This window comes from Aythya ferina, assembly GCF_964211825.1.
Source record: "Aythya ferina genome assembly, chromosome: 19".
In the NCBI taxonomy this organism is placed as follows: domain Eukaryota; kingdom Metazoa; phylum Chordata; class Aves; order Anseriformes; family Anatidae; genus Aythya; species Aythya ferina.
In genome coordinates, this window is record NC_140309.1 from 4307733 (window position 1) to 4331793 (window position 24061).

The 24061-nt window shown below is 41.2% G+C and overlaps 1 protein-coding gene and 1 long non-coding RNA gene across 5 annotated transcripts in view; one reads left to right on the forward strand and one right to left on the reverse strand.

Annotated features, from left to right (window-relative positions):
- The window catches only part of LOC311421272 (uncharacterized protein), a 223185-nt gene extending 214970 nt beyond the window's left edge, over positions 1–8215 (reverse strand). For 2 of the 4 annotated variants that reach the window (XM_084492972.1, XM_084492970.1), the window contains exons 1-2: positions 7978–8114; positions 7492–7802 (exon numbers count right to left, since the gene is read on the reverse strand). In XM_084492972.1, the coding sequence (XP_084349098.1) occupies positions 7492–7536 (45 nt within the window). In that variant the 5' untranslated portion in view covers positions 7537–7802; positions 7978–8114. Of the gene's footprint in view, positions 1–7491; positions 7803–7977 lie in introns of all 4 variants that reach the window. The other 2 variants (XR_014684778.1, XM_084492971.1) reach the window with 2 other exon arrangements.
- Positions 8216–8236: 21 nt separating this feature from the next.
- LOC311421275 lies at positions 8237–12934 on the forward strand. Its single transcript, XR_014684781.1, has 4 exons — positions 8237–8411; positions 8522–8665; positions 9875–9933; positions 11463–12934. It is a non-coding gene; the product is annotated as an uncharacterized lncRNA (long non-coding RNA).
- Positions 12935–24061: the final 11127 nt, after the last annotated feature.

Sequence of the window (24061 nt, forward strand, 5' to 3'; positions counted from 1 at the left end):
AGCCCCCAAATGACAGGGGCCATGCTGCAATCCTTGCAACTGCAACATACTGCTTCCATATTTCTGTCCCCAAGAAATATTGAAAGCTTGTCCATCCTAAAGCATGCAGAGATGGATGAGCTTGTAATCACTTAATTGATACCAGTTGACAAACAAATAATAGGGTAAGCACAATTGCTTCTGTGAAGCTGGATTCCTCTGAGCTTCTGCTAGCCGCAGAGTTAAAGAGGCTAGCCTTAACCTCGCTGCAGTTACAGCACAAAGTTTAGAGTGAGGAGGTGTCTCAGGAGACAGGAACAGAGTCCAGATTTTCTAGCAGGAATGTATCAAACTAAAGGAACATTGTGCTTTTCTAGCAAATCTGTGTCCTCTCATCATCAAACTTGGAATTGAACATACAACCAAGAAATTAAGATTTTCTGGACCATGGTCTTGCATATTGCAGTTTGGGAACGCAGACAACTCTCTGCATAGAGCAGAACCCATGAATGCAGCTGAGCAAGATGCCTGAGGTGGCTACACGTCTGTCATTATTTCATCAGCTGCTTCAAGATCTGACAGTTTCCAGGGTGCTTCATTCTCAGCAGAGAAGGGAACTGTTAAAACTCTGGAACATACTTTGCAGGTCAACTCCTCCCCACGTGAACACAAATGTAGTATAAAAGTAAATAACAAACATAAGCTGCTGCCTTCCCCTGGTGCAGAAAACGCCTGCAACTATCACAGAGCAGCAGCAAAACCCCAGTCATGTCAATGCCACCAGCTGCCTGCCCCCTCAAATTTCTGTAGTGCCACCCAATAAAATCTAGTTTCTCACTTGATTCTTAAAAACATACCCTGACTTGACTGAGGAAGAGTGGTGGTCACTGGCTCTGTGTCCAGGTGGAGGCTGGTGAAGAGCTGTGTCCCGCAGGGTCTGTCCTGGGACCGGTGCTTTTTCATATCTCTCTCACTGACATAGGCAAGTGATCAAGTGCACCCGCAGCAAGTTTGCAGATGACACCAAGCCGAGTGGTGCAGTTGATACACCAGAAGGAAGGGAAGCCATCCACAGGGACAGGACAAGCTTGAAAAGTGGGCCCACGTGAACCTAACGAGGTTCAACAAGTACAAGGGGCTGCACCTGGGTTGGGGCAACCCAGACAGGAGCACAGACTGGGAGAAGAGCTCACTGAGAGCAGCCCTGCAGAGAGGGATTTGGGGGTTCTGGTGGACAAACAGATCAACATGAGCTGGCAGTGCGTGCTTGCAGCCCAGAAGGGCGGCTGCATCCTGGGCTGCATCAAAAGAGGAAGGGAGGGAAGGGATTGTGCCCCTCTGCTCTGCCCTTGGGAGGCCCCACTGGGAGTGCCGCGTCCAGGTCAGAGGTCCCCAGCACAAGGAGGCTGTGGGGCTGTTAGAGCGGGTCCAGAGGAGGCCATGAGGATGCTCAGAGGGCTGGAGCAGCTCTCCTATGAAGACAGGCTGAGAGAGGTGGGGATGTTCAGCCTGGGGAAGAGAAGGGTCTGGGAAGACCTCAACGCAGCCTTTCAGTACTTAAAGGGGACTTATGAAAAAGATGGCGAGGGACTTTGTACATGGACAGATGGTGAAAGGACAAGGAGAATGGCCTTAAACTAAAAGAGAGGACATTTAGATTAGAGGGTAGGAGGAAATTCTTCACTCAGGTGGTGGTGAGGCACTGGCACAGGCTGCCCTGGAGGTGTTCAAGGCCAGGCTAGATGAGGCCTTGGCCAGCCTGATCTGGTGGGTAGCATCCCTGCTTTTGGCAGGGGGTTGGAACTGGATTACCATTAAGCTGTTCTGTGATAAGAAATTAATCTAGACAGTTAGTAGCAGGGATAAAACACAAAGACTTCATCCAGGGAACAAGCCCTGCTTTTGGACTGGCTCTACACTAGTTCTTTCTTGCGGCTGAAGGGAACTTCAATACTCTTTCACCAGGGAAGACTTCTTTTTTTATTCTAACAACGTTTCTTAGTAATCAAAAAGAGCAAAATAAACCTAAACCAAAAGCCCGTAAGACAGCATGATGCCCACGTCCTTCTCTCATTTCTAGCTGCAGTTAAGTATCGAGTGAAAAGCAGTATTATGGCCTTTTAAACAAGAATATTTTTAAAGACCAAAGAAGCAATGAATCCCTGAACCTACAGCACTATATGTGCTACTGATATTTTATGGAACACATGGTTCAAAAAAATGTCTATTTATATTGCACACATGCTTAATCATAGATATAAGAACTTGGCAATGAACTTAAACTCTAAACATCTTTAAATTATTGCACATAAAACAAAAGAACTTAACAAAAGCAGATTACAAGCTACATGCTTACGTCTCCAACGCAAAACACGGATTTAAGCTCAAATGAACTTACCTCTTCTATTTTATAATCAAAATTCCTATCACTTCACCTACATGGAGTGAAACCTAACTCCCTAAGCATTCTCAACACATGGGCATGCAACAGAAAACACACACAGGCTGTCTAGTTGTTGAGATCAAGAACTCCATAGGCTTGCATATAGTAGCACAGTATATCCAACCATCTATGGGAAACATAACATGAGAAGCCCAAAGACACTTTGAAATACAAACTGCTTTTCTGAAGCTCCGATTCCTGGCAGAGCTAAACTGGCTTAGCCCAGCTTTATTGTTTAAGAGCGCTGAGGTTAGCCTACGCTACACACTGCAGCACTGCCTGGAAACCCCAGGGCTACAAGTAGTCAAGGCAGAGCAGTCCCACTCAGATGCCGGCTTTGTCCCTGTGAGGAAATACAAAGCCATCATAAAGAAATAAAAGTCTTCCATACAAAAAAAAAAAAAAAAAAAAGTCAATGAAGTTCAGGCAGCATTGTCCACTCCTTTTCCCATTCCCCAACCCCACATCTCCAAGTATAGGTTTAGAATACCATTTCCAATCCTACTGCTCCACAGGCTGTTTTCTTTTAAACCCCACACCGATGGTACTTGTCAGGCAGCTGTCAGCACTTCCACTGGGGTGATGGTCCCTGAACCAGCCAAGCCTGCCCGAGCTGTCCCTAAATATAAGCTGAAGGGCCCTACTGACATACCAAGACACTAAGGGCAGTACCTGCCTGTCACCATTTACGTTCCTCCCAGTTTTGACTCCTGCAACAAGGCAGAGGCTCCTCAAGTCAGCACAGCTGCTCCACATAAAAGAGCTGCTCCACCACTGCCCTAACCTGGACCACACTGCGGTCCTTCAGGAACCACACAGTGGCATCCACAAACAAAAGTTGACAAAACTTCCTTTTCTGACCTGAAGTCAAACGCATTCCACAACAATTTCACTTGAGATTTTTTCTCCAGCTGCAACTATGTGAAGAGCAAAGTAGCAGGTGCAACTATCTGAAGAGCGAAGCAGCAGGTTAATGTAGCAAGTTCAAACCTGCCTTCAAACATGTTTTCCTTCACACTTCAGGCCTTACAGCCTTGGCTAACAACACTCCTACACCAGCAATTTTCATCCTGTGGTTCACACTTCTCTGGGGGGCAGGGAAGGAGATCATGAACTATTTGTGACAGATTCACAAAAGGAATCTAAGAAAACTGGGTTTGTGCATGCTGTATAGCAACCTGTGCATAGACCCATCTGAAATTTCACACAACTCCCCCTTGAAATACGGAGGGGAGATTGCAAGAGCCTGAAAACTACCGTCTGCTGTGATATTCCCATGTCATTAGAGAAGTCATGGGAATTAGATTTAAGTCTCGAGAAATCCAAGTTATTTTATCAGCACTCCCTGTCCAGCCTCCACAGTGACAGACAGGACTTATCACTGTCCTGTACCTTAGTTTCTCCACCTGTAGAACAAGGAAGAAATTATTGCATCTGTAGCTTAGGATCTAAGACCTACCTGGGAAGAAGCATTATTTAAAAGGTATGTGTTGCTCTGCCTCTTAAATTCACCTCCGTAAACCTCTGCTCAGTACAGCAGGTAGTCACCTTGAATTCTTGAGTCTCCCGTAATCAAGTTCTGGGATTCTGCACTGGATGCCACAGAGCTATAAACCATCTTGCTTGACTACACATAAATAACAGCTGTCACGTTGCTTCCGTGTTTACACGGGGTGGGGGAACAGAGGAGGGACGGGACACCATAATATTCTGCTAATTGCTCTGTAAATATTAACGTAGCTGGTGACAGTTACACCATTCTGAGTCATCCATTGCCAAACAATTGGCCACCCAAATCCCAGTAAACATTATCACATAAAATTAGAGCAGGAAGAGAATGCAGAAAAGCAGCAGCAGCAAAGTAGCAGGATAAGCCATGCTACAATTATGATGGCATTAAGAGAAGTCTTACCTAGAAGAACGACTTATTCACCCAGGGACAGAAAGAGAAGATTTCTTATAACCAGCACGTTCACAAAAGTACTTCCATTGCTCCCAGTCACTAGGTAGGGAAATGATAAAAATCCTGCACATCTTCAAAGATGCCTTGGTCATTCACACCCTGAAGGATGCTATTTTATTCAAGCAAGTTTACTATTTGTCATTAATCACACATAAGGTTTTGCATACAGACCAATGTGCTAGCTACCATCCAAACACAAATTTACAAACATTACCCCCATTCTTGCAAGTATACAATCGTTTTAATAATTACATATGTATTCAAGATCTCATATACAATTCTCTCATATTACTTGATCTGGCCTTCCCATACCCTTGCTTTTAAGGTTCCATCTGTATTCCTATTGCCTCCTGGAGAACCCCCAAGGAAAAGATTTTGTGCATGCTTATTACTTTAAAAAATGCCTGACTTCATCAGAAGTAGTCTCCGTTCTGCTCTGTAGAAGCATCACCCAAAACCAGTTTAAAATCAGTGGGCACTTCCCAGCAGCTACACTGAGCCTGTAGAATCATATAACTGTAATTACTTTACGCACTAATTTGTGCAACAAATGAATCATGCTGCTCTCCATCCATCATATTGTTGCTTCAATGTCTACCTTCCTGGACATTTCTGCTGGTTTTAAAATATAAACTTAACAATCTATTTTGACCCCATTCTACCCAACTAACATCCCAGGAGTCAAGGAAACTAGATAGGCTCTCGGCACCAATCAGCACTTTCTGTCCTTCATCCAATGCCTCAGCTGATGCTTCCTACTGCACAAGCAGATCATTCACAGGCTTGCTCAAACACGCAGTTTCCACCAAGAAAGCTTTAGCTGAGCCTCTCAGGGGAAACAGGACACAGGTCACAAGTTTCCTCAGCTAGAGAGAGCCCAACTCGCAGGTACCACACTGCAGACAACTGCCTGCCCAAGTTTGCGAGGCTTATCTCTGTGAAGAGCCAAAACCAGCAGGATTCCTTCAGACAGAAACATGTATCCTTAGACACAGAAGGATGGAGGAGTGAGAAGAAGAATGAGGAAAAACTTAAGAACAATGAGATTACAACTTTTAGGCTAAACTTTTATGTTAACTTTGGCACACTGGGCTGCACAGAGAGACCTACAGTGGTACAGCATCCTAGCCTTAGTAACAGTGCAACACAGCTGTGCCACATCTCCCACAGCTGTGGACAGGCCTACAAAAGTGCTTGTGCTTTACTAACAAGTCTCTGAAGAGAAACAATTACCAACAACTCTGCTGTTTGAAAAACAGCAGTCCTCTTGTTATGGTGTTCCCATAGAATGTTTGCACTTAAGTCTCAGATTTGTTTCCATCGTGCATCAGAATGAGTACTTAAAGTTTCCAACACTTCATTCAGTAGAAAAATTAGAAGCTGACTTCTTTCAAGTGTATGGTAGTCAGAAGGCTTTCACCTGGCTGCAGCATTGCAAAAGCTACCACATTATGCAAAATCCACCCCAGCGTTAGGCAACAGGCATTACTGCCTGGGCAGCACACTGTTAGTTCTGAACATCATTTTCCCCTATTAACACACAAGTGATGTAGCTGCTTTTTGTTGTTGTTGTGTGTGGTTTTTTTGTTTTTTGTTTTTTGTTTTTTTTTTTCCCCAGGATAAGCATATTTAAAAACATAACGCATTAGCTTCACTCTGGGAAAACCACCATTCTGACCATGGTGTCCTCCTTACCTGAACCAGACCCTTGGAAAGTTTTATTAATTTAAGTTAGGAGATGACCTCCTGCTCAGACTGTCACCTTCCCAGGCATTCCATATGTTTGCTTTACCAGCAAATACACTCACTCTCCCAGACACATTTTTTTGCCATAAATGAGAATTGCTTTCACAAATAAATGCCTAAAGGAAAAAAATCTAATGGCACCTTGTGAGTAAACTCACTACTATAGACTAGTTAGAACCATATATAAATCTTCAATTTAAAAACTAAATAAATAAATTACCCAAGTGCACAATGTTATCTTTTTGCCTCCAGAAAAAAAAGAAGAACGAGGAAGGCAAAATTAATATAAACTTACATTTTACTCATTTTGATCATTTGCATTTCATGGTAGATCAGCTAGTACTGCTCCCGTGAGGGTTTAGGAGTTCTCACTTCCTTTCATCTAACCACCAAATTCGTATCTAATTGTCCTGTACTGCCATCTCTCTGAACTAGTGATCCTCAGGGATGGCTTCAGGATTTTCCGACTGTAACTACCTAGCACAAGGGGTTTGTTTATTTTGGGGGGTTTGGGTTTTTTTTTAATGTCTCTTTGAAGGATTAAAGTCAAATGTCTCACCATACCAGCGTGAATTATATCTCTACAATACTGCCAGTAAGATAAACTTGGGCAGCCAAATATTCTTATTCAGCAAGCTTTCACGATATGTTGGTGGGAAGCCAGAAACGGGGAATGGATATCTGTGTAACAGCAAAACTAAGCTCACTACATTAACACAAGTTCTATAGAGCAATTAACACAATCAGCAACACCACACTGCTAGTAACATTTATAGGACTGCCAACAAAAAAAAAAAAAAAGCAGGATTAAAAAGTCATAGAAAATTAAAAATGCTTTTAAGTATCACATTGTTCTAACTTAATAATTGCAAGAAAGCTATACTGCTTCACTTTGTGTTGAATTACAACACAAAAGTCATAGAACAAGTATTACAGTAACCTACGTCTAGTGAGGTACTGCCCATACCCAGATGATTTTGCAAAACATTTCTCACTTCCATGCTTTTGCTAGTAGAAGAGGTATTTTTCTTAGATGTTTCTCTATTGCTCCCCATTCACTTGCTGTGTCGCACACACTGTTCCATTTATAGACACAAGAACTTACTGCTTCATTAATGCAGAAAAATCCTTGATCAGGGAAAAGATTTTTAAAGAAAAAAAAATCAATTCCAACCAGGAAAGCTTAATAAAGCACAGAAGACCTGTCAGATTAGCGCAGAAATAAAGGTAAAGAGGGTCTTAAGAGGAATGTAACAACATGCTGCAAAATACAGCTCCAGTAACTCATACTGCATGGCAAAGAAACTGCTGCATTTGGGATTTATTTATCAATATATTTTTATTTATGTATTTAACATACCACGCTCCTGGCAAAGGTGAATTTTTCCATGGGTATTTTAAACATCCACTCTCATTTTCCTCAGGTTTAAATCCTTCTTACACAACAGATCACAGGGAAGTCCTTTTAAAGGGGGGGCAAAAAGTCAGTCAGTGAAGAGGCTGGAAAATAAGAACCTGTAGGCGCCATCTCTGAGGTAAAGCTGGTCCCCAGGCCCCAGTCTTCACCACGTACCTCATCAGAGCTGGAGGAGAGCTCCGAGGCTGACATAAGTCAGCAGCCAGCAGCACTTGTCACAGCTGTGGGCACAGCTGCATGGCCCAGAAAGTTTTCTGTCAGAAGAAACAAGAGAAAATATGATAGTACAATTTGTGGGGCTGAGAGCCCTCAGGCCACAAGCACATGATGCTCCCACAGCCTGGTCTCCCTCACGAGCCACTTGAGCGATGGCATCAAGCCTGACCCTCCCTGCAGGAGGGCCCCGTAACTTGCAGCACCCAGAATTACCGTGAGATAATTTAACAGTAAGTGACCACAAACTCATCTTCGGGGCAGGCACGAGCAAGGAGTCCTTCCCGGTGGCACCACCTTAGTTATGAGGCGGCAGAGCCGGGATGGGGCTAAGGAGAGGCGTGAGGAAGGAATAGAAGATGGCGCCGCGGTGCTTCAGGGGCTGTGGAAGGGATGAGGAGGGAAGGCAAAATGGCGCCCCCTGGCGTCGCGTTGGGGTCCGGCCTGGCTCTCTGAGGGGAAGTGGCGGGAAGGGGAGGAATAGGCAGCGCCCTCAGCTGAAGCCGTTCCTTTTCCCCCTAATCCGTAAAACCCATAAAATTTGTTGCTTTCAGAAAGTTATTTGAAGGGGAGAATTGCGTTATCTTCTCATGTCCTGTTAGACGTGGGGCATCATAGGCTGGAATAGTGGCATTGGCTTGTTTCAGCAGGTTAGTCAGCTTTTAGTGCAAGCAAATGCGAATCCTTAGTTGGAAAAATCGCAATTAGTTCAAGATGATGCTAGTAATATCTGTGGCTTTTGTTTTTTAATGTTATGTAGGTGGCTTTGTGCTGATAAACTCCAGGTAATCCTGCTTTGATAACCCCAATAAAACACAGTGGCTGTCAGAGGATGGAGAAGACACAAGGTCCATTGTTATTAGCCAGGAGTTTGCAAACATTCGGATATTGAAGCTGCACTCTGGTAAGAAGCACAAGGCAAATAAATTCCCTCAGCTTTGCCCTGCCTGTGTGTAGGCCTGGCTTCAAGGAGCAGGCCTCTGGGAGCTGTAGATGGAGGAAGCTGAGCTCACTGCTAGTGATTGCAAATGTTCTGTCCCTGAATCACGGGTTCATGGGTAAGGCTCATTTGTGATAGCTTCAGGCCAAATTCATCTAACCCAAGGGGGTTTTAATTTTCTTTTAGTAATCTTATTCAATGAAATAACACAGGCTTTTTTTAAAATAAACAGCTCTGTTGCTCGATGTATTTGGATGCAAATTAGGAAGAAATAAGCTGAGGCTAATAACTTCCTTTTTTTTTTTCTTTCTAATTTTGTTGCTTGAAATCCAATTATGTATAAAATTCTCAGACTCAAGATTCTCTTTAAATACCTGATATTGCAGGCAGCATATTAAGCCAACAACACTGTTGTTCCTAGTGCAGTGAAGTTTTTGTGGGTTTTGTTTTTTTTTTCACACAAGACTGCTGCTAGCCCTAATATAACTCAAACTGTACCGTAAGTACTAGTCTCAGTCCTAGAGCTTGCCAAAAAAATCCTTCAGTATCAATTAGACAGCTTTTAACAAGGCTAAAGGCTGAAGGTCGTATGTGCCTTTCATGATGGCCAGTAGTAGTGCTGCTGTTGTGCATGGAGGAAGTATTCTAAATAGGGCTGATATTTTTCTAGTATTTCCCAACCTTTCCACCTTTCCGTGATAAGTAGTAGGAAGAAGCAAAAGTGAGCACAGTGTCCACAGTTACTCCCGATCTCCAGTGTGATTTCTTTATGCATATGTTTTATCTTGCTGTGCTGCTGTTTCTCATACCAATCATCTGATCTAATTCTGCAGGGAAAGACATACCCATCTATTGCATGATCCTTATTTCCATTTACACAGCCCTGGAAGGGATTTTTTGTTGCCAGATAGCTATTGTCATTATCAACAGGCACTAATTTTATTTTTCTGCAATAAAATGCAATATTAAAGTTAATACACAGTCACTGTTCAGGCAGCACAAAAAAAAAAAAAATATATATATATATATATATAAAAAATTTCTGTTACTTTAGGAACACTTATGTAATACGGAAGGAGGTGCCATGAAAATTACCTATTTGTCCAGCTGAGAATTCTTCTCCTATGTAACCTTTGTAATATGCTGATTTTTCCATGTGTATCATGACTCCAGCAGTCTCTAGGCAGAAAATGCTGAACTGTGAGTGACTTTCCACCCCTTCAGGAATTCTGGTAAGTCTGAGTAATGATCACTTCCATTCTGAAAACAGCTGCAGCGAGGAAAGTATCGGCTTGCTAAAGATTTCCCTGACTAATAATCCCTTTGCATTTCTTTTATGTTTGGCAGAGTGATGTTGTCGTTTGTCTAATAAAAAATCTTCTAAAGCTCAATAGGCTAGTGAAGATGTAAAGCAGGGTAGATCTTTGTTGTCTGCATGTGAAACACCTGTATTTAACCTATAGAATTTAAAGATAGTCCTGAAAAATTCATACCAGCTATTAAAATAATAACTTGTAGTGGGAAAGCAGCATAAATCATTGCTGCTTGTGTTGGTTGGCAGCTTTCTAATTTGTTCTAAACCAGGCAGTAATATTTCACTTTCCTTGTGAAACTCCACAAATGTCTTTAAAAGTAGAAGACACTCTGTGTATCCAGAGTAGGCCAGACCCCAGTGTGTTTGTCTCCCTAATTAGCTGTCTGTAAACCAGTTAAACTGTTCAACTGTTTCAGAAAAGTGTGCAGAAATAATACATTATATTACATTAATAATGCATTATAGGCTCAACTTAGGAGTCAGGTGTGTAGCTCCATTATAAGGCATGCTTTAGGAGGTTTTGTAGCATTTCTTAATGAATATGACACACTTTCACGCATAGGATAAGAACAATTCTCTCATCAAGAGAAATGGTAAAAATTCTTTGTTTAGAATTTAACTTAAAAAGTTTGATGTATAAGGAAATCTCAAATGGCATATAACAGTAAGGCTTGCTCTTCTGTTGTTCTTTATCAGTTGAGAGCATTGTTGAAGTTAAACACTTCCATTAAATTCCTCTAAATAAAACTATCAGTGTAATTCACCTGCTTGAGAATAATTCACCTTTACCCAATGGCTGTTATACTGGGGTGACCTTTTATGAGCTAAGACATTGTGTAATCTCTGGTGGGACCTAGGCCATCTTCATGTGTGTAAGAGTAGTTGTCATGTCATAGACTTAGACATCTCCCATCTTCAAAGCCAGACAACTGAACACACTAAGTTTTGTTTTGTTTTGCTGGTCCATCACACAATGTTTGTCATTAACTTCAGCATAATACACCTTTAAAAATATTTGTTAATGTATCATAAAAGTCATTTCCAGGTAGCATTAATTCACTTATTTATGAATTTATTTATTTATTTGTTCTTTATCAGTTAGCAAGGCAGTCTCAGTCTATGCATCCACAGAAGTAGCAGGTCCAGTCAAGAAGCTTTAAACTCATGCTTCTTCATTAGTTTTTTGCATTGTAATATTTTGGTTTTGGAATGCAAGTGATACTTGTATAACTTGGTCATGAGTCACATTTTGTCGTCTTTAGACAGGCTGAGGTGGTACTCTTCTCCAGGAATAGTCCTGATGGCATCAATAGCTTAAATGTAATGCTGATTGATTGGCTTGGTTATCAGTAGAGGACTCTGAACTTCATTTATGATTTCAGCTTTCTACTTTTCATTCATGTTGAGTAGAGGAACTTCAGTGCTCTTTTCCTATGCATTATGTAGCCATTGAAAATTAGAAGCAGCATATATCAAGGCATGTACTAGAAAAGAGCTTGCAAGGTCATCTGATCTGTCATCGTCTTCCAAAGAAGAATCATTGCTGCTCTAATCGCAGAACATGGAAGGTGACACAAGCTCTGCAAGTATCTTCTGCAGCCTGGAGACAGGGGTATCCATCAGAGACAGTTCTGTGAGATGACTGTGATCTTTATAGTTATGACTTCTCTGTCTATTTTGCTCCGTTTTCCTGTCATATAGCCTATGGCAAGCACTACTGTCTCAACTATTCCCTTCACGTTTCTTAAGATGAAGGTATCTCTGCTATTCTGAAGCCCTGCCATGAATCCTCTGGCAAGTAGTTACCCACTGACTCAGTGAACTGGAAGTAAGGAGACTGCTTACCAGTACGGGTCGGGGATTTGCAGTCTGGACATTTTACAAGTTGCACTGTTTGACCTTCAGCTTGGGTGGTCTGACCAATCTGCATGACTCCTGTTTAGTGTGTGGGAGTCGTGCAGCGCAGGATTATGCACATGTTTATCCCTGAGACCAAGGGAGTACATTAGTGAAACTGCATAGACAGCATTGGCTAATAATGCCACTTCTGCTGGTGATGGAGTCAATGACTCGAAAGGGATTATGTTTGTTGACAGAGAGCACATCTGGCTGCCATACAGCCGTGTGCTCAAGAGGTCTAATTCTGTCCTGATTTACTCCCCATCCGGTCCATGGCTCTAACTCTTCCAGATGTGCCACATGTTGACAAATATAATTCTTTTATCAATGACTAAATCAGGAATCAGGATAGAACTTAGCCTTCCGTTTGTGCCTGTAAGATTTTAATTTAGCTTTATCGATATACATCTGGGTTTAGGAGGCTGAATGTAAGTGGCTGTATGTCTAAATCTGTAATGTCAGTGCTTCTAGATTGGAATACAAAATTGTTGAAATAAGGCCTTCTTCAAGTCCCTTGTTTTATTTAAAAGAGTGTTTTTCCTCATTAAAAAGTTTAACTTCTAGGTTAAAACAGTTGCACTGTGTATATATTAAAAAGTTTGTACGTGTATATAAAGAATGATAATAGTAAGAACCTTTTGGCCGCATAAGAACTTTCCTTTTTCCCTGGTGTTGAATTTCATGATTGCTCAGTTCTGCAGCAGGACCAGCGCTAGAGTACAGATTTTTTTATATATATATTTAGTGTGTGTGTGTGTATGTGTGTGTAGACAATACTTTTTAGAAGATTTTCTAGTAGCTGTAATTGTTCTTAGGAACGGTGTTGATTACTTGGGACTTACTTAGGCATATGACAGAGGGGAGCAACAAAAACTATACTTAAAAAAAAAAAAAAAAAGTCACTCTCACAGGGTGATGTCTCTTACAGAATCTTTTCCGCACCCTTAGATGGTTCAGATATGTACAGGCAGTTCCAGTACTAAATTTCAAATTAAATATATGATTTACCTGTGTCATCATTCATTCTTGTTTTATTTCTTTTGTGATTATGTAAATTGCTTCTTTTTATGGCAGCTCCTCCAAGTTATAAAAGGAAATATACCTAGCATGTATTAAAGGAGTTATGAAGTTGCATATCTTACTTTTTACCCTGCTGTGACTGGTTTCTCTGTGTAAACTCATTGACTTCAGCGTACTCTCAGGAAAGCTTTCGTTGCGTCTCATTTTGTGTATAGGAACTTACAGCTTCCATCCTGCTGCTGTTTGGAAAGGAAGTCAAGAGAAAATCTGATGTACTTCTGGCAGGACAATGAGAGTGCTTTCAACTAGATTTAGAAAAAACAAGTGACTGACTGTTGAATTCAGGAAAAATACATTAAGTGTATTCTACTTGCATATATGTTTTCTATGACTGTTCTACTTTTGCACTCTTTTTGGCCCTCTGATGAAGTAGAGGAGTGTAGCTGTCCCTTTTACAGATGAGGAAGGTATTTTTGACCAACTTGTGAATTTAGTTAAATGGGTTTCAGGCTTCCCTGCTTGTTGATGTGCTTTTAATCTTTTATATTATATTTTGATAGTACTCTTTTTTTATTGCACTTCAGATACCACAGCATGCTCTGTGTATTAGCTGTACAGTTAGGTAGCTTGCCTGCTGTCATGGTTTAACCCAGCCAGCAGCTAAACACCACACAGCCGTTCGCTCACCCTCCCCCCTCCCTCTCTGGGACGGGGGAGAGAAATGGAAAGTGAAGCCCGAAAGTTGAGATAAAGACAGTTTAATAAGACAGGAAAATAATAATAACAATAATAATAACAATAATACAATGATGATAATAGTACTACTAATAATAATATGTACAAACAAGTGATGCACAATGCAATTGCTCACCACCCGCTGCCCAATGCCCAGCCTAACCCTGAGCAGTCCGGCCCCCTCCCCCGGCCAGCCACCCCTATATATTGTTTAGCATGACCCCAGATGGTATGGAATACCCCTTTGGCTAGTTTGGGTCACCTGTCCTGGGTCTGTCCCCTCCCAGCTCTTGCTGTACCCCCAGCCTGCCCGTTGGCAGGACAAAGCAAGAAGCTGAGATGTCCTTGGCTTGGTGTAAGCACTGCTCCGCAACACTTAAAACATCGGGGTGTTATCAGCACTCTTCTCATCCTAAGCCAAAACATAGCATTCTACCAGCTACTAGGAAGAAAATTTGTTCTAACTGAAACCAGGACACCTGCTCTCCGTTCAGGTCCTTGTCCTGCTGGTCCTCTGTGTGTGTGAGTGTAAATAAAAATAGTTCTTATATTTCTGGTTGTAAGATACTGGTGTATTTACTTTTGTATCCACACAGAATTGAGACAATGGGATCATGAATGTAGAATAAATTTAAATAAGCATGAGCCAAAGGAATGGAAATAAAACTTGGAGCTGCATACTAGTTTAAATTTAGGTAATGACAATTATTAATGTTTTTGATCCTTTTTTCCTATCTGTAAAACAGGAGTAGTTATGTTTATACCTTTTTAAAAAAAAGCTTTGAATGGCTTAATTAATACTTTGAACATGTCAGCTGCTAATATGGGTGTTGCATCACTAAATCTCTAATTGCAGCTTTCTTTAGACTTTATGTATTTAGACATAGTGATCCCAAGTTTGATAACTCACCCCCCTTTTTTTTTTTCTTTTCTTAAGAATATTCCAGCAAGTCTGAAATGTTTTTCTGTTTGTTGTTGTTTGGCTTTTTTTTTTTTTTTTTTTGTAAAATGTCAGCAATTTACAAGTATGTTGTAACTAATTTCCCCACTGTAATTTCCTTATGCTGAACAGATTCATTCTTCAAATACCATCCTCAGCAAGCTTGCAAAGAAGTTTAAAATACATTATTTGCTACTCCTGACAAAACACAGTTTATTGGTATCTAAAAAAGGTGATAAGGACACATCAGGAAACTCAAAGCTTGTGCTTTTACTTACTCACTTTGTTCCAAGTAGCACTTTGCTGCCTTTTTTTTTTTTTTCTTCCCACTTTGTTGTGCACACTTCTTCCTTTTTAAAGTTACATAGGGAGGGGAATGACAGCCACACTACTATATCAGCTCTGGCAACCAAGGAGCCAACTGACCAAGTTCTGGTCCAGAAAGTGCAAGGACATTCGTTGGTGGTACTTTACCCGCTTTTTTTATTGTTGTTCAGCCACGCACAGGCAAAATTTCTGTTGAAATAAATTATATAAGCATTAAGATCCTGAACTGAATGAGAACCTAATGCCTTCAAAGACCTTTCTCATCAGTTCAGTAATTTTAAAGGTATGAGCTATAGGCGAAGGGGTGGGTGATTGTGCAAAATTATGAAATGAGTGGATCTAAGCCTCCCTTCCACTACTCTGAGTTCAGTTCAACTCCCCTTGATGTCACTGGAGATACATGTGTGAAGTTGTGTAATGCAGTAGAGAATCCTGTCTACACAAATTCTGCAGTTGTTTAAGACAAAATGATGTTTAATTAAATGCCTGCTGTGGGCTTCCCTGATAAGTTTATCGGATGTGCAGTAATACAGCCCATCTTAACTCAGGTAATCAGAAATCTAATCAAACACATTAACAACCAGACTTAAGGCTCTGTGGGTTATGATGAAAAACTGTTTTCTCTCATACTGTGCTAAGGTTTCAGCTACTGCCTTTTCAGGTTCTCCCTTTGCTTCTTCTCATACTTAACCAATACTTTCTTCCCTTTCCACTTACCAGACATGTACTTTTGTTGTTGTTGTTAACAAATCTGTTCCCTGATATAAGTCATGGTGCACTTTACAGGAACAGATCTGCTTGGGGGTTACCTGAAAGTGTGGATTTTTTAGCTTAAAGATTGTCCTGTTTCTTAAGGAGCTAAGTTTCCTACAGACACCCATTGTGATAGGCCATATCTATATTTCATCAAGGACAGAAGGGACTAAAGAGGTTACTTCTCAGCTCTTCTCTGACCTTCTTGTTTCCTGCTAATGGTCAACAGTCTCTTGGATCTGAGAATTCCTTTTAAGACCAATACTTCAAATGCTCAGTTTTTAATTCATCTTAACCAAAAATGTAGGCCAGTCTAATATTTATTCATTAATATAAATCGTTTAGATATGCTAACGGTTATCTCTGTATTCATATTAATATTAATAAAATGCTGAAATAATATAGGCAAACATACCTAATAAAAATTGGTTTGTAAAAAAATTTGCTTGACAACACTCATTTGAAAAAATATATCTATATCACTTGGGCTTTTCTGTTTCCACCGAGGATGAGCTGGCTTTCACAGATGCTGTTCAGGTCTGATCATTTTAACATTTGTCTCTGCAGGCAGCAGTGAACTGTGCTACTTATGTGAGTCAAACCCTCAGCCAATTTCTGGTTGCTGGATACCTTCTATTGTTTTTAATAGACAAAAGGACCATCCTACTCAGACTAAGTGTATGCTCACAGTAGTGTATCTTTTGCCTGGGAATAATGTTTTCAGGTGTCTCGTGTAAAGAAGGTGGCAGGCTGCTTTCAAGTGAGGCGGTCTGTAGGAGCTCATCACGGCAGTGCGCTTCTGGTGGTATGTTTTCTGCACAGATAACTAGAAAGGAAAATTGGCTGGGTGCACTGCAGTGTGGATCTTGGCTTCTCTACTTAGAGCAGAGATAAGTCTCCCAGCCTCTGCCCGTGCCCAAAGAAGCTGACAAACCTGATGAATGGAAAAGCCTCGTATCTCAGCGTCATGAAAAGCACAGAGGTGAACTCAGCAAATGTTACATTCTGAATGTGCTTAAATTATCAGCTGTAGCCTAACAGCAGCTGAGCAAATGGCTTGCCCTTGAGAATACAACCTTCTGAATCAAAGCCAGGGATGTGGCTGTGGATCTGTCAGTCAGACGGGTTATCTTGCCTTAGAAAATGATGTCAGTAGCAGGCTGTATTTGTGATACTTTGGGTTTGCATCTGTTTTCTTAAGGAGGAATACTGTAAATCTTCTAAGTACTTACAACTTTGAGGTTCTTGCCCTGTTCCCTTTAAAGAATTGAAGAGCTGCGTTTCTCCTCAAAGTAACTCTATGCTCTAGAAGAGCAATGTTGCTGAGTGTCGGTGTTTTTGATGGCATTTGTCTTCTCAGGAGCAGCTCTGCAAACTGCTGCACTAAGGCAGTAGTTACGTGAGCACATATTAGTGAGAGAAGAACCTGGAGCTGCAAATGCATCCCCTTAGCTTGCTCCACAGGGTACTCAAACAGGAGGAAGCCAGAGGGGAGAGAAGCTTGTGATGAGGAGACAGTTATACGCTTGATGGTTAGAGGTATGCCTTTACCTCTGTAACTCAAGATCTTGAGGTTAAACACATCTCTGTGCAGTGGTGTACATCATATGCATGACTTCTCTGCAGATAGAGTAGGGGAAGGAAACAAAACATTGAATCCCAGGGGTTGCTGTATGTTTGGGGCTGTAACCTGGTGTAACTTCAGAAATTTTTCAACCTGAAAGTTGCGAGAGGTAGCTGATTTAGTGCTACCATTAAGGGTAAGAAATTAATAGGTGAGATAGAGGCCTTCACACCTGTTATTCCAGTGTCTGTGTGCAGTAGATATGAGCGAAGTAGCACAGAGCCTTTAAGGAAAACCTGAAAGAAGAGGCCTTATGTGAGTTTTGCCAAGATCGCAAAAGGGAGGAAAGATTTCAGACAGTGGGCACTCAGCCCCACAGCTCGCAGCTTTGTTACTTCAGGAGAATTGTGTCAATGACAAATGTGCATTTCTTATCCAGGTGATCAGTATGCCAGATAGCATCTCTTGCCTGTTTTATTTTTCTCAACACAAGTCATCTTTAAAAATATTTAGGGTAGTGTTGGTATTCCTCTTCTTGCCTTATCATTCATTTTCCTGTCTTGTTTGGTGTATCCTGCTAAGCTCTTCCTCTTCACATCTCGATGAAGTGTGTGCAGCACTGCACCTTGTTTTGCTTCCTTCGCACAGGCCTGCTGATGGTCTAAGGTATTACTGCAAGTGTGAAGACAAGAGGATAAAACTAGAAGCTGGAGTTCTCCTTCATGCTTCTGGCTGTGCCGCCCGCTGACAGACAGACTTCGGTGCAATCCCTGCACTAGGAATGCTGAAGCACAGAGGGGTAACTTCTTAAGTGGCTTCACCTCTCTCTGCCTCGATGTTGCAGTCTTTTTAAGGGGAGATGATTACTTCCTAGCTCTTCAGCCTTGTTCAAACAAACTGTTGAAGACCAGAGGTCAGCTCACTCAGACTGATCAAAACTCACAGGTGGGAGAGGTCAAGTTGTTCTCCAGGAGGGAAAGAGATGTTTCCTTTTTTGACCTTGATTTCAGCTGTATTTGGCAAGAGAAGCTAACTGGTAATACAAGTGCCCCAGAGCATGTCTCTCAAAATGTGATCTCTGGCTCAGTGAGACCATCTTCATTTAGTAAATGAAAACTTACCATTCACAACCCAAGGCGTGGGAGATGGCCTCTGCTGTTAATGATTTTGTTGATTACAATATCTTGTATTTAATTGCAATGTGTGCTACTGGTATGTTCCAAGCAAACAGTGTGTCATCAGAGAAATTGGGGGAAGCGAGTTGTTTGCTCTGCCAAGAGGTCAGGCATTTTTCTTCATTTCTCACTGAGATCTATTTTGTGTGTTCTATATTCATGCACATTAATCAATGTAGACAGTCTTTAATTATAGGCAAATGGTACTTACCACTTCACAAATCAATGCATCTGCGAAAGTATGTGCTGGCATACAAGGAAAAAACTCCATGCGCAAAAATGGAGTTGCAATGGAAGGCATCTTTGTGACCTGGTGAAATCTCGCCTGATCTTTCAAACAAGTAGCCTTCAATGGAAAGAAACATTATTTTCTTAACTCTGTAAAACAAATAAATGATTTATAGCAAAATACACTTTTGATCAGGAGAAACAAGAAGCACGCATATCAGTGAAGTGTCTCCCAGAAGGCAGCTTTCAGTATGTATATTTAGTGGATGCAATGAATTATATTGCACTTGGGACGAATTTCTTTGACACTGAATGTATGTCTGCGTGAGGGATCAAGGGAGAGGCTTGCAAATTCAGTATCATGACTCTTAAATTCATGGCTGTGTTTTCAGCTGCCCTGCAGCTGCTGACTCAAGTCACCTAAAACAGTGTTTGTCTGGTGCAGTTCTCTGAGCTGTAGGTAAAGTTTGCTGTTGCAGGATGTATGGGATGTTGAAATTGTATGTGCATGTGTGTGTTCTGTATGTTTTAAATAGGAAATTACACTCTAATCACCCTGAAGGAATTAACTTGTTTAGGCTGAAACAATGTCAGCAAGGAATGCATAGATCTTAATTAGCATACAGCCTGTTATTTACAGGTATGAAGGGGTGTGGGGTTTGGCTGCAGGGGTGGGTTACAGTATATGGTCACAAATGTATGACCTCCTTACAAAAATCAGTTTATCTACCTGTCTGCATTTTTCAGCAGCAGCAGTTGTTAGAGAGCAGAGATTGACATTTGTATGTGAGGCTTTCTCCCTTCCAGAGCACTCAGGGCAGTTGCAAAAGGTTAAACTATGTGATAAAATATATATTTAGGAGTGTGTGTGTGCATATAAATGAAGGTATATGAACAAATCAAGACATGGAAGTTCTGAGGTTCTTGGACCAACACATGAAGGCTTTAAGTATTCTCCGTTGCCTTGGTGGCTGTACCATCCTCCCTCTTTACACTGCCCACATATTACACCTGGTCAGGGTATCAGATGTAGCTCTACAGCTTTTTCTCTACTCACAGTGTCTGAATCTTGCCTTGAGACTTCACTCATCGGTTCTCTTCCTTCAGAGTTGACACTGCTGAAGTGGCTTACCTGGCAAATTAGATAGCTATAAATGCTGCCATCAAAAAGATCGTAAATAAGCAATTAGAGTAACCTGCAGTGATGTTCTGCTACACTGACAGTTTGTGACAATCTGATGCATTACAAATGCACATTTTAGAAGCATGCTTAATCCTAGAACAGAAATACATAGGAACAGCTCAGCTCAAACACTGCAAGTGAGTGCAGGTGGATTGCAGCAGCGATGTGTTAGAAGACTAGTGATATGATTTCTAAGGTGAGCAGTAAGAAGACTTACAGACTTACTCCGTGCAAAGAATTTACCAAGTGAGCCAAAGGTAGAGAGGTGATTTAACTGTATTCTCTATAGGAAAAGCTAGCTAACCCCACTACTTGGATCCTAGACACAGATTGACATTGCTAACTGCAACCATCAGAGATTTCAGGAATCTTTGTCAGGTGTAAACGAAAGACTTGAGCATTTCTCTTTAAGTCAGTTGTTCAAATCATTTGGTAATTAGATGCCCAACCCAGGGGAGTTCTTGAGTCAGACCTTTAAGAACATGAAATCCTAATGTGGACTGCCTTATCAGACAGTTTTAGGCACCAAAACTGCAGGACTTGTTGCTAAATCAAGCTTTGTCTATGTGCCAAAGCTCCTCTTGTTGCTCTAGAATGCCACAGAGAGATGCTTGGGATCTCTGGTCAAGCAGTTGTTTACAGCCATTTATTTGTTCCAGCTACTTTCTGTTTTAGCTCACTAGCAGGAGTTCATGATTCATGTTAATATAAAATACACTCTTGCTAATAGAAGTCATCGAACTTGTACCAAACCTAGAGTCAATACTGTGAGCATTGTCACCAAAACTAGGAGAGGAAATGCTGCTAATGTGCATAGTCCTATAATGAATAGTCTTTTTAATAGCCTCTGGTTTTGTATCTCATCCAAAAGGCAGGCATGTTCTCTAATAAATTAAAGGACTACCTAGCTCTTGCAAAGGTGTTATCACAGAAGCTTGTGAATTGCAATATCTGACATTAAGCAGGCTTCCTTAAAAATTCTAGGTTAGTAACCTTCATTTTTGATTCACCTGGCCCTTATCTGACTGCAACAGAGCATCCTCTCCTGCTGCACCACTCATCGGTAACACAGTGGTTGCGGTCTTTGTTGTTGAAAGATCTGTAGAATTAAGAGCAAGCACCTTTATAGTTTAAAAGGAAATAACATGTTTCCTAGCTGGAAGCTAACATGCATTCACATCATCTGTGAGTCAAGCACAGGCAAAAAAGCAATGCATGTTGAATACTGTGTTACATCCCTGCCTTCTCTTAAAGCATTGCAAAAGTAGAAATTTAGGCTGAAGAAAGCATCATGTGCATTAGTGTGAATTTACTAAGATAATACTGTTTGTATTTGATGAATTTGCTTTTTAGCTTGCTTACAAAAAAACTAGTGTACACTGATTATTCTGAGAATAATCCCTCCAGGTAAACTGACAATTAATTTGCTACAGGTGGTGCTTAGGCAATTGCTGTCTCATTATGGTAATCTGCATCTAAAAGACACTAAAAATGTCTTGAATGAGTCCCGTAATTATAAAAATAATAGTAATAACAGTAGATTACAATCAGTTTCTGAATTTTGTTCCTGGCTGGGGAGCAGAAGTGAATTGGAGGCTTGAGGCTGGAATTTAGCTGTTCTTTGTCACTGGCTGGGATTGGTGTGACCTCCTCAGGAAGACTGTAGGGAGGACTAAAAAAGATGATCAATGGCAGGAAGGGACTTGAGTGAGACTGGCAGTTTAAATTGAGCTTCAGGTGTATTTGTGTCTACCTTTGACCCACTGTTTTGCTTCATTAGTGCCCACTTGACCTCACCTTCCCATCCTCCCCGACCCCATTATGGAGTTTCTCTGCCAGGTTTGGATCTGAAACCAATGACAAATATCACTGCATCATCTTCAAGCAGAGAGAAGATCTTCACTAGATTTCAGGAAGAACTGAAAAACAACTTTATAAACTAATTCATACAGGAGTTGTTCCACAACAATGCAAGTCCTGCTCTGAATTTAAGTCGAACTTAATAAACCTTACAGCATGCAGCCAGAACGCAGTGGACAGAAAAATACTCACGTAGCTTCAAAAAATAGTTGAACAAGCTTATCAAGAAAAAACAATCAAGACCAGTTGAATACAAGGAATGATTGTTAGCTTAGGCTGCCCCTTGAGCTGCAGCTCCACGGAGGCTGGCAAGTTGCTGCAGATGAGCAGTCAGGTTTCCTCTCTTTCTACATTTCCCAGGCTGACTGTGTCAGGGTACCAGGCACGTTCTATGTCAAATACGTCATACACGTTCTCATACAGGTTGGTATAAAACCTCTACTGAAAAGATTGGCTGATTTGTATTGCCCAGCTCTACCTCAGCCTTGCAAACTTCTTTTCCCCTTTTTAAGAATGTGCTGGTATGTTTTACAAGTTGGATCAGTTCTTCTCAGGATGGATGTTTTTGTCAAGTTCTTCAAGATCTGAAAAAGGAAACCAAAGAAAACTGCCTGTCTGTCAAAGATCTGCCTGTCTGCCCCAGAAGAGCTATTGTTCCGTTAGTTAGGAATGAGACTAATTGAAATCTAAGTCAACTTAATTCTTAATGAGATGCCCTCTGTGACTGATTATTTTTAATAGTTGCTTTATGATCCTCTGGGAAAAATTTAATTTCTTAACTACATTTATGGCAAAAGGCTTCCATGTGGGTACCAAGAATTTGTAGGATTTAAGTCCTAGATCTAAAGCTTAATTTTTCCTAAGGTAAACTAATTTTATTATGATGATCTCATAGTTAATCTTAGTGGCTGTTTCCTGAACCCACATCAGTGCTTTTTTAAAATTCTGAGGTGGCTTTTGCTCAACACTAATCATTACAGAGCTCCTCTCCTTTTTGTTAGTGCCAAACAAAACCTAGCTGTAAGCTATAGGGACTCACCAAATCATCACTGCCTGGGCAGAGAGGCAATTTGTTTTTATCTTCTGCTCTCAATTTCTTAATGTCTGAACAAGCTGTGGCAAGACAACTTGCCATGGGAGTTTTCATCTGAACTTACCCGAGGCTTTGGTTGAAGCAGACCCGAAGTACTGGGAACCAGGTACCTGCAGAGGAGCAGTAACACACACGGCGCCTTGGTTCAGCAGACTGCCTGAGGCAAGCAGTGCCACTAGAAGACGATTTTCCCCGCACCCACCAGATCATGCACATACCTCAGATCAAAATGGCATCAGAGGCTGCCGTGGCAGTCATCACATGAGATCACATTGGATGTGGAGCAATATCCAACTTTTTTTTTTCCACTCAATTAAGAAGGATTATGGCTCAGGTTTGGATATTTTCCAGATCGCTTGAACTCTGTTACTTTGTCAGGAGTTTAATTGATCTGAAGGTAAAGAGATTACTCAGGTTCAATCCCTACAAACTGTTCTGTCACCCAAACAGCACATTCCTGCAGGAAGTTCAAGGGGGCCTCTCCAGGCTGGTTTACATGACACAAGAAATGCATAAATCTGCCTAGGTAGGTTTAATGATTCATGATTCTTGCATGTTAGAAGTAAAATCTGAATAATGGTTAACACAAATAATCCTTGCACATAGTCAGGTTGGTTGTCAGTGTGCTAGAAAAACAGTCCACAGCCACCTCCTGCCTACCACGGCAATATGCTAGCGATTGATGGATTGCTTGGTAGGGAAATGTGCAAGGATTGGGATAAACTTCTAGTCAAAACTTTGCAATATGGAGAACATTCATGCTTATCTTCTTCATGCAAGTTAGCCAAGAATATGTACATCTACAGCAAATATCTGTACTCAAGACACAAGGCTAAAGTAGAATACTTTTCATTATTCTTGTCCCCTTTTCTCTGAGAACAGGGACAAGACATCTCAAAGGCACTTAGAGAATTCTTCCTTTAAATAAAGAAAAGGTCTGGGGGGGAGGAACAGGTTAGTAAATGTATTAACTGAGCAAGAAGTACTTCAGAGCTGCTGTGGAAAGAGAGCTGCTGAAGCGTATGTGACATTAACAGGATGAAGAGTTTGAATAACGTGTTCCTCTACTAAGGCAAAACTAATCTGGAGGTCAAGCCTTCGTGGATTTGGTAGCAGTCCTCCATGGAAGGCTGTAACTAAACTCTAATAATGTTTTCCTTCTAACTCATGTGTGGATTAGATGGAAGGTTATAGAGTTTTGAAGCCTTCTGATGACTCAGCTGAAGTGGGAATAGGTGGCTCACTGCTGTGTGGGGGTAGAGCTTGGT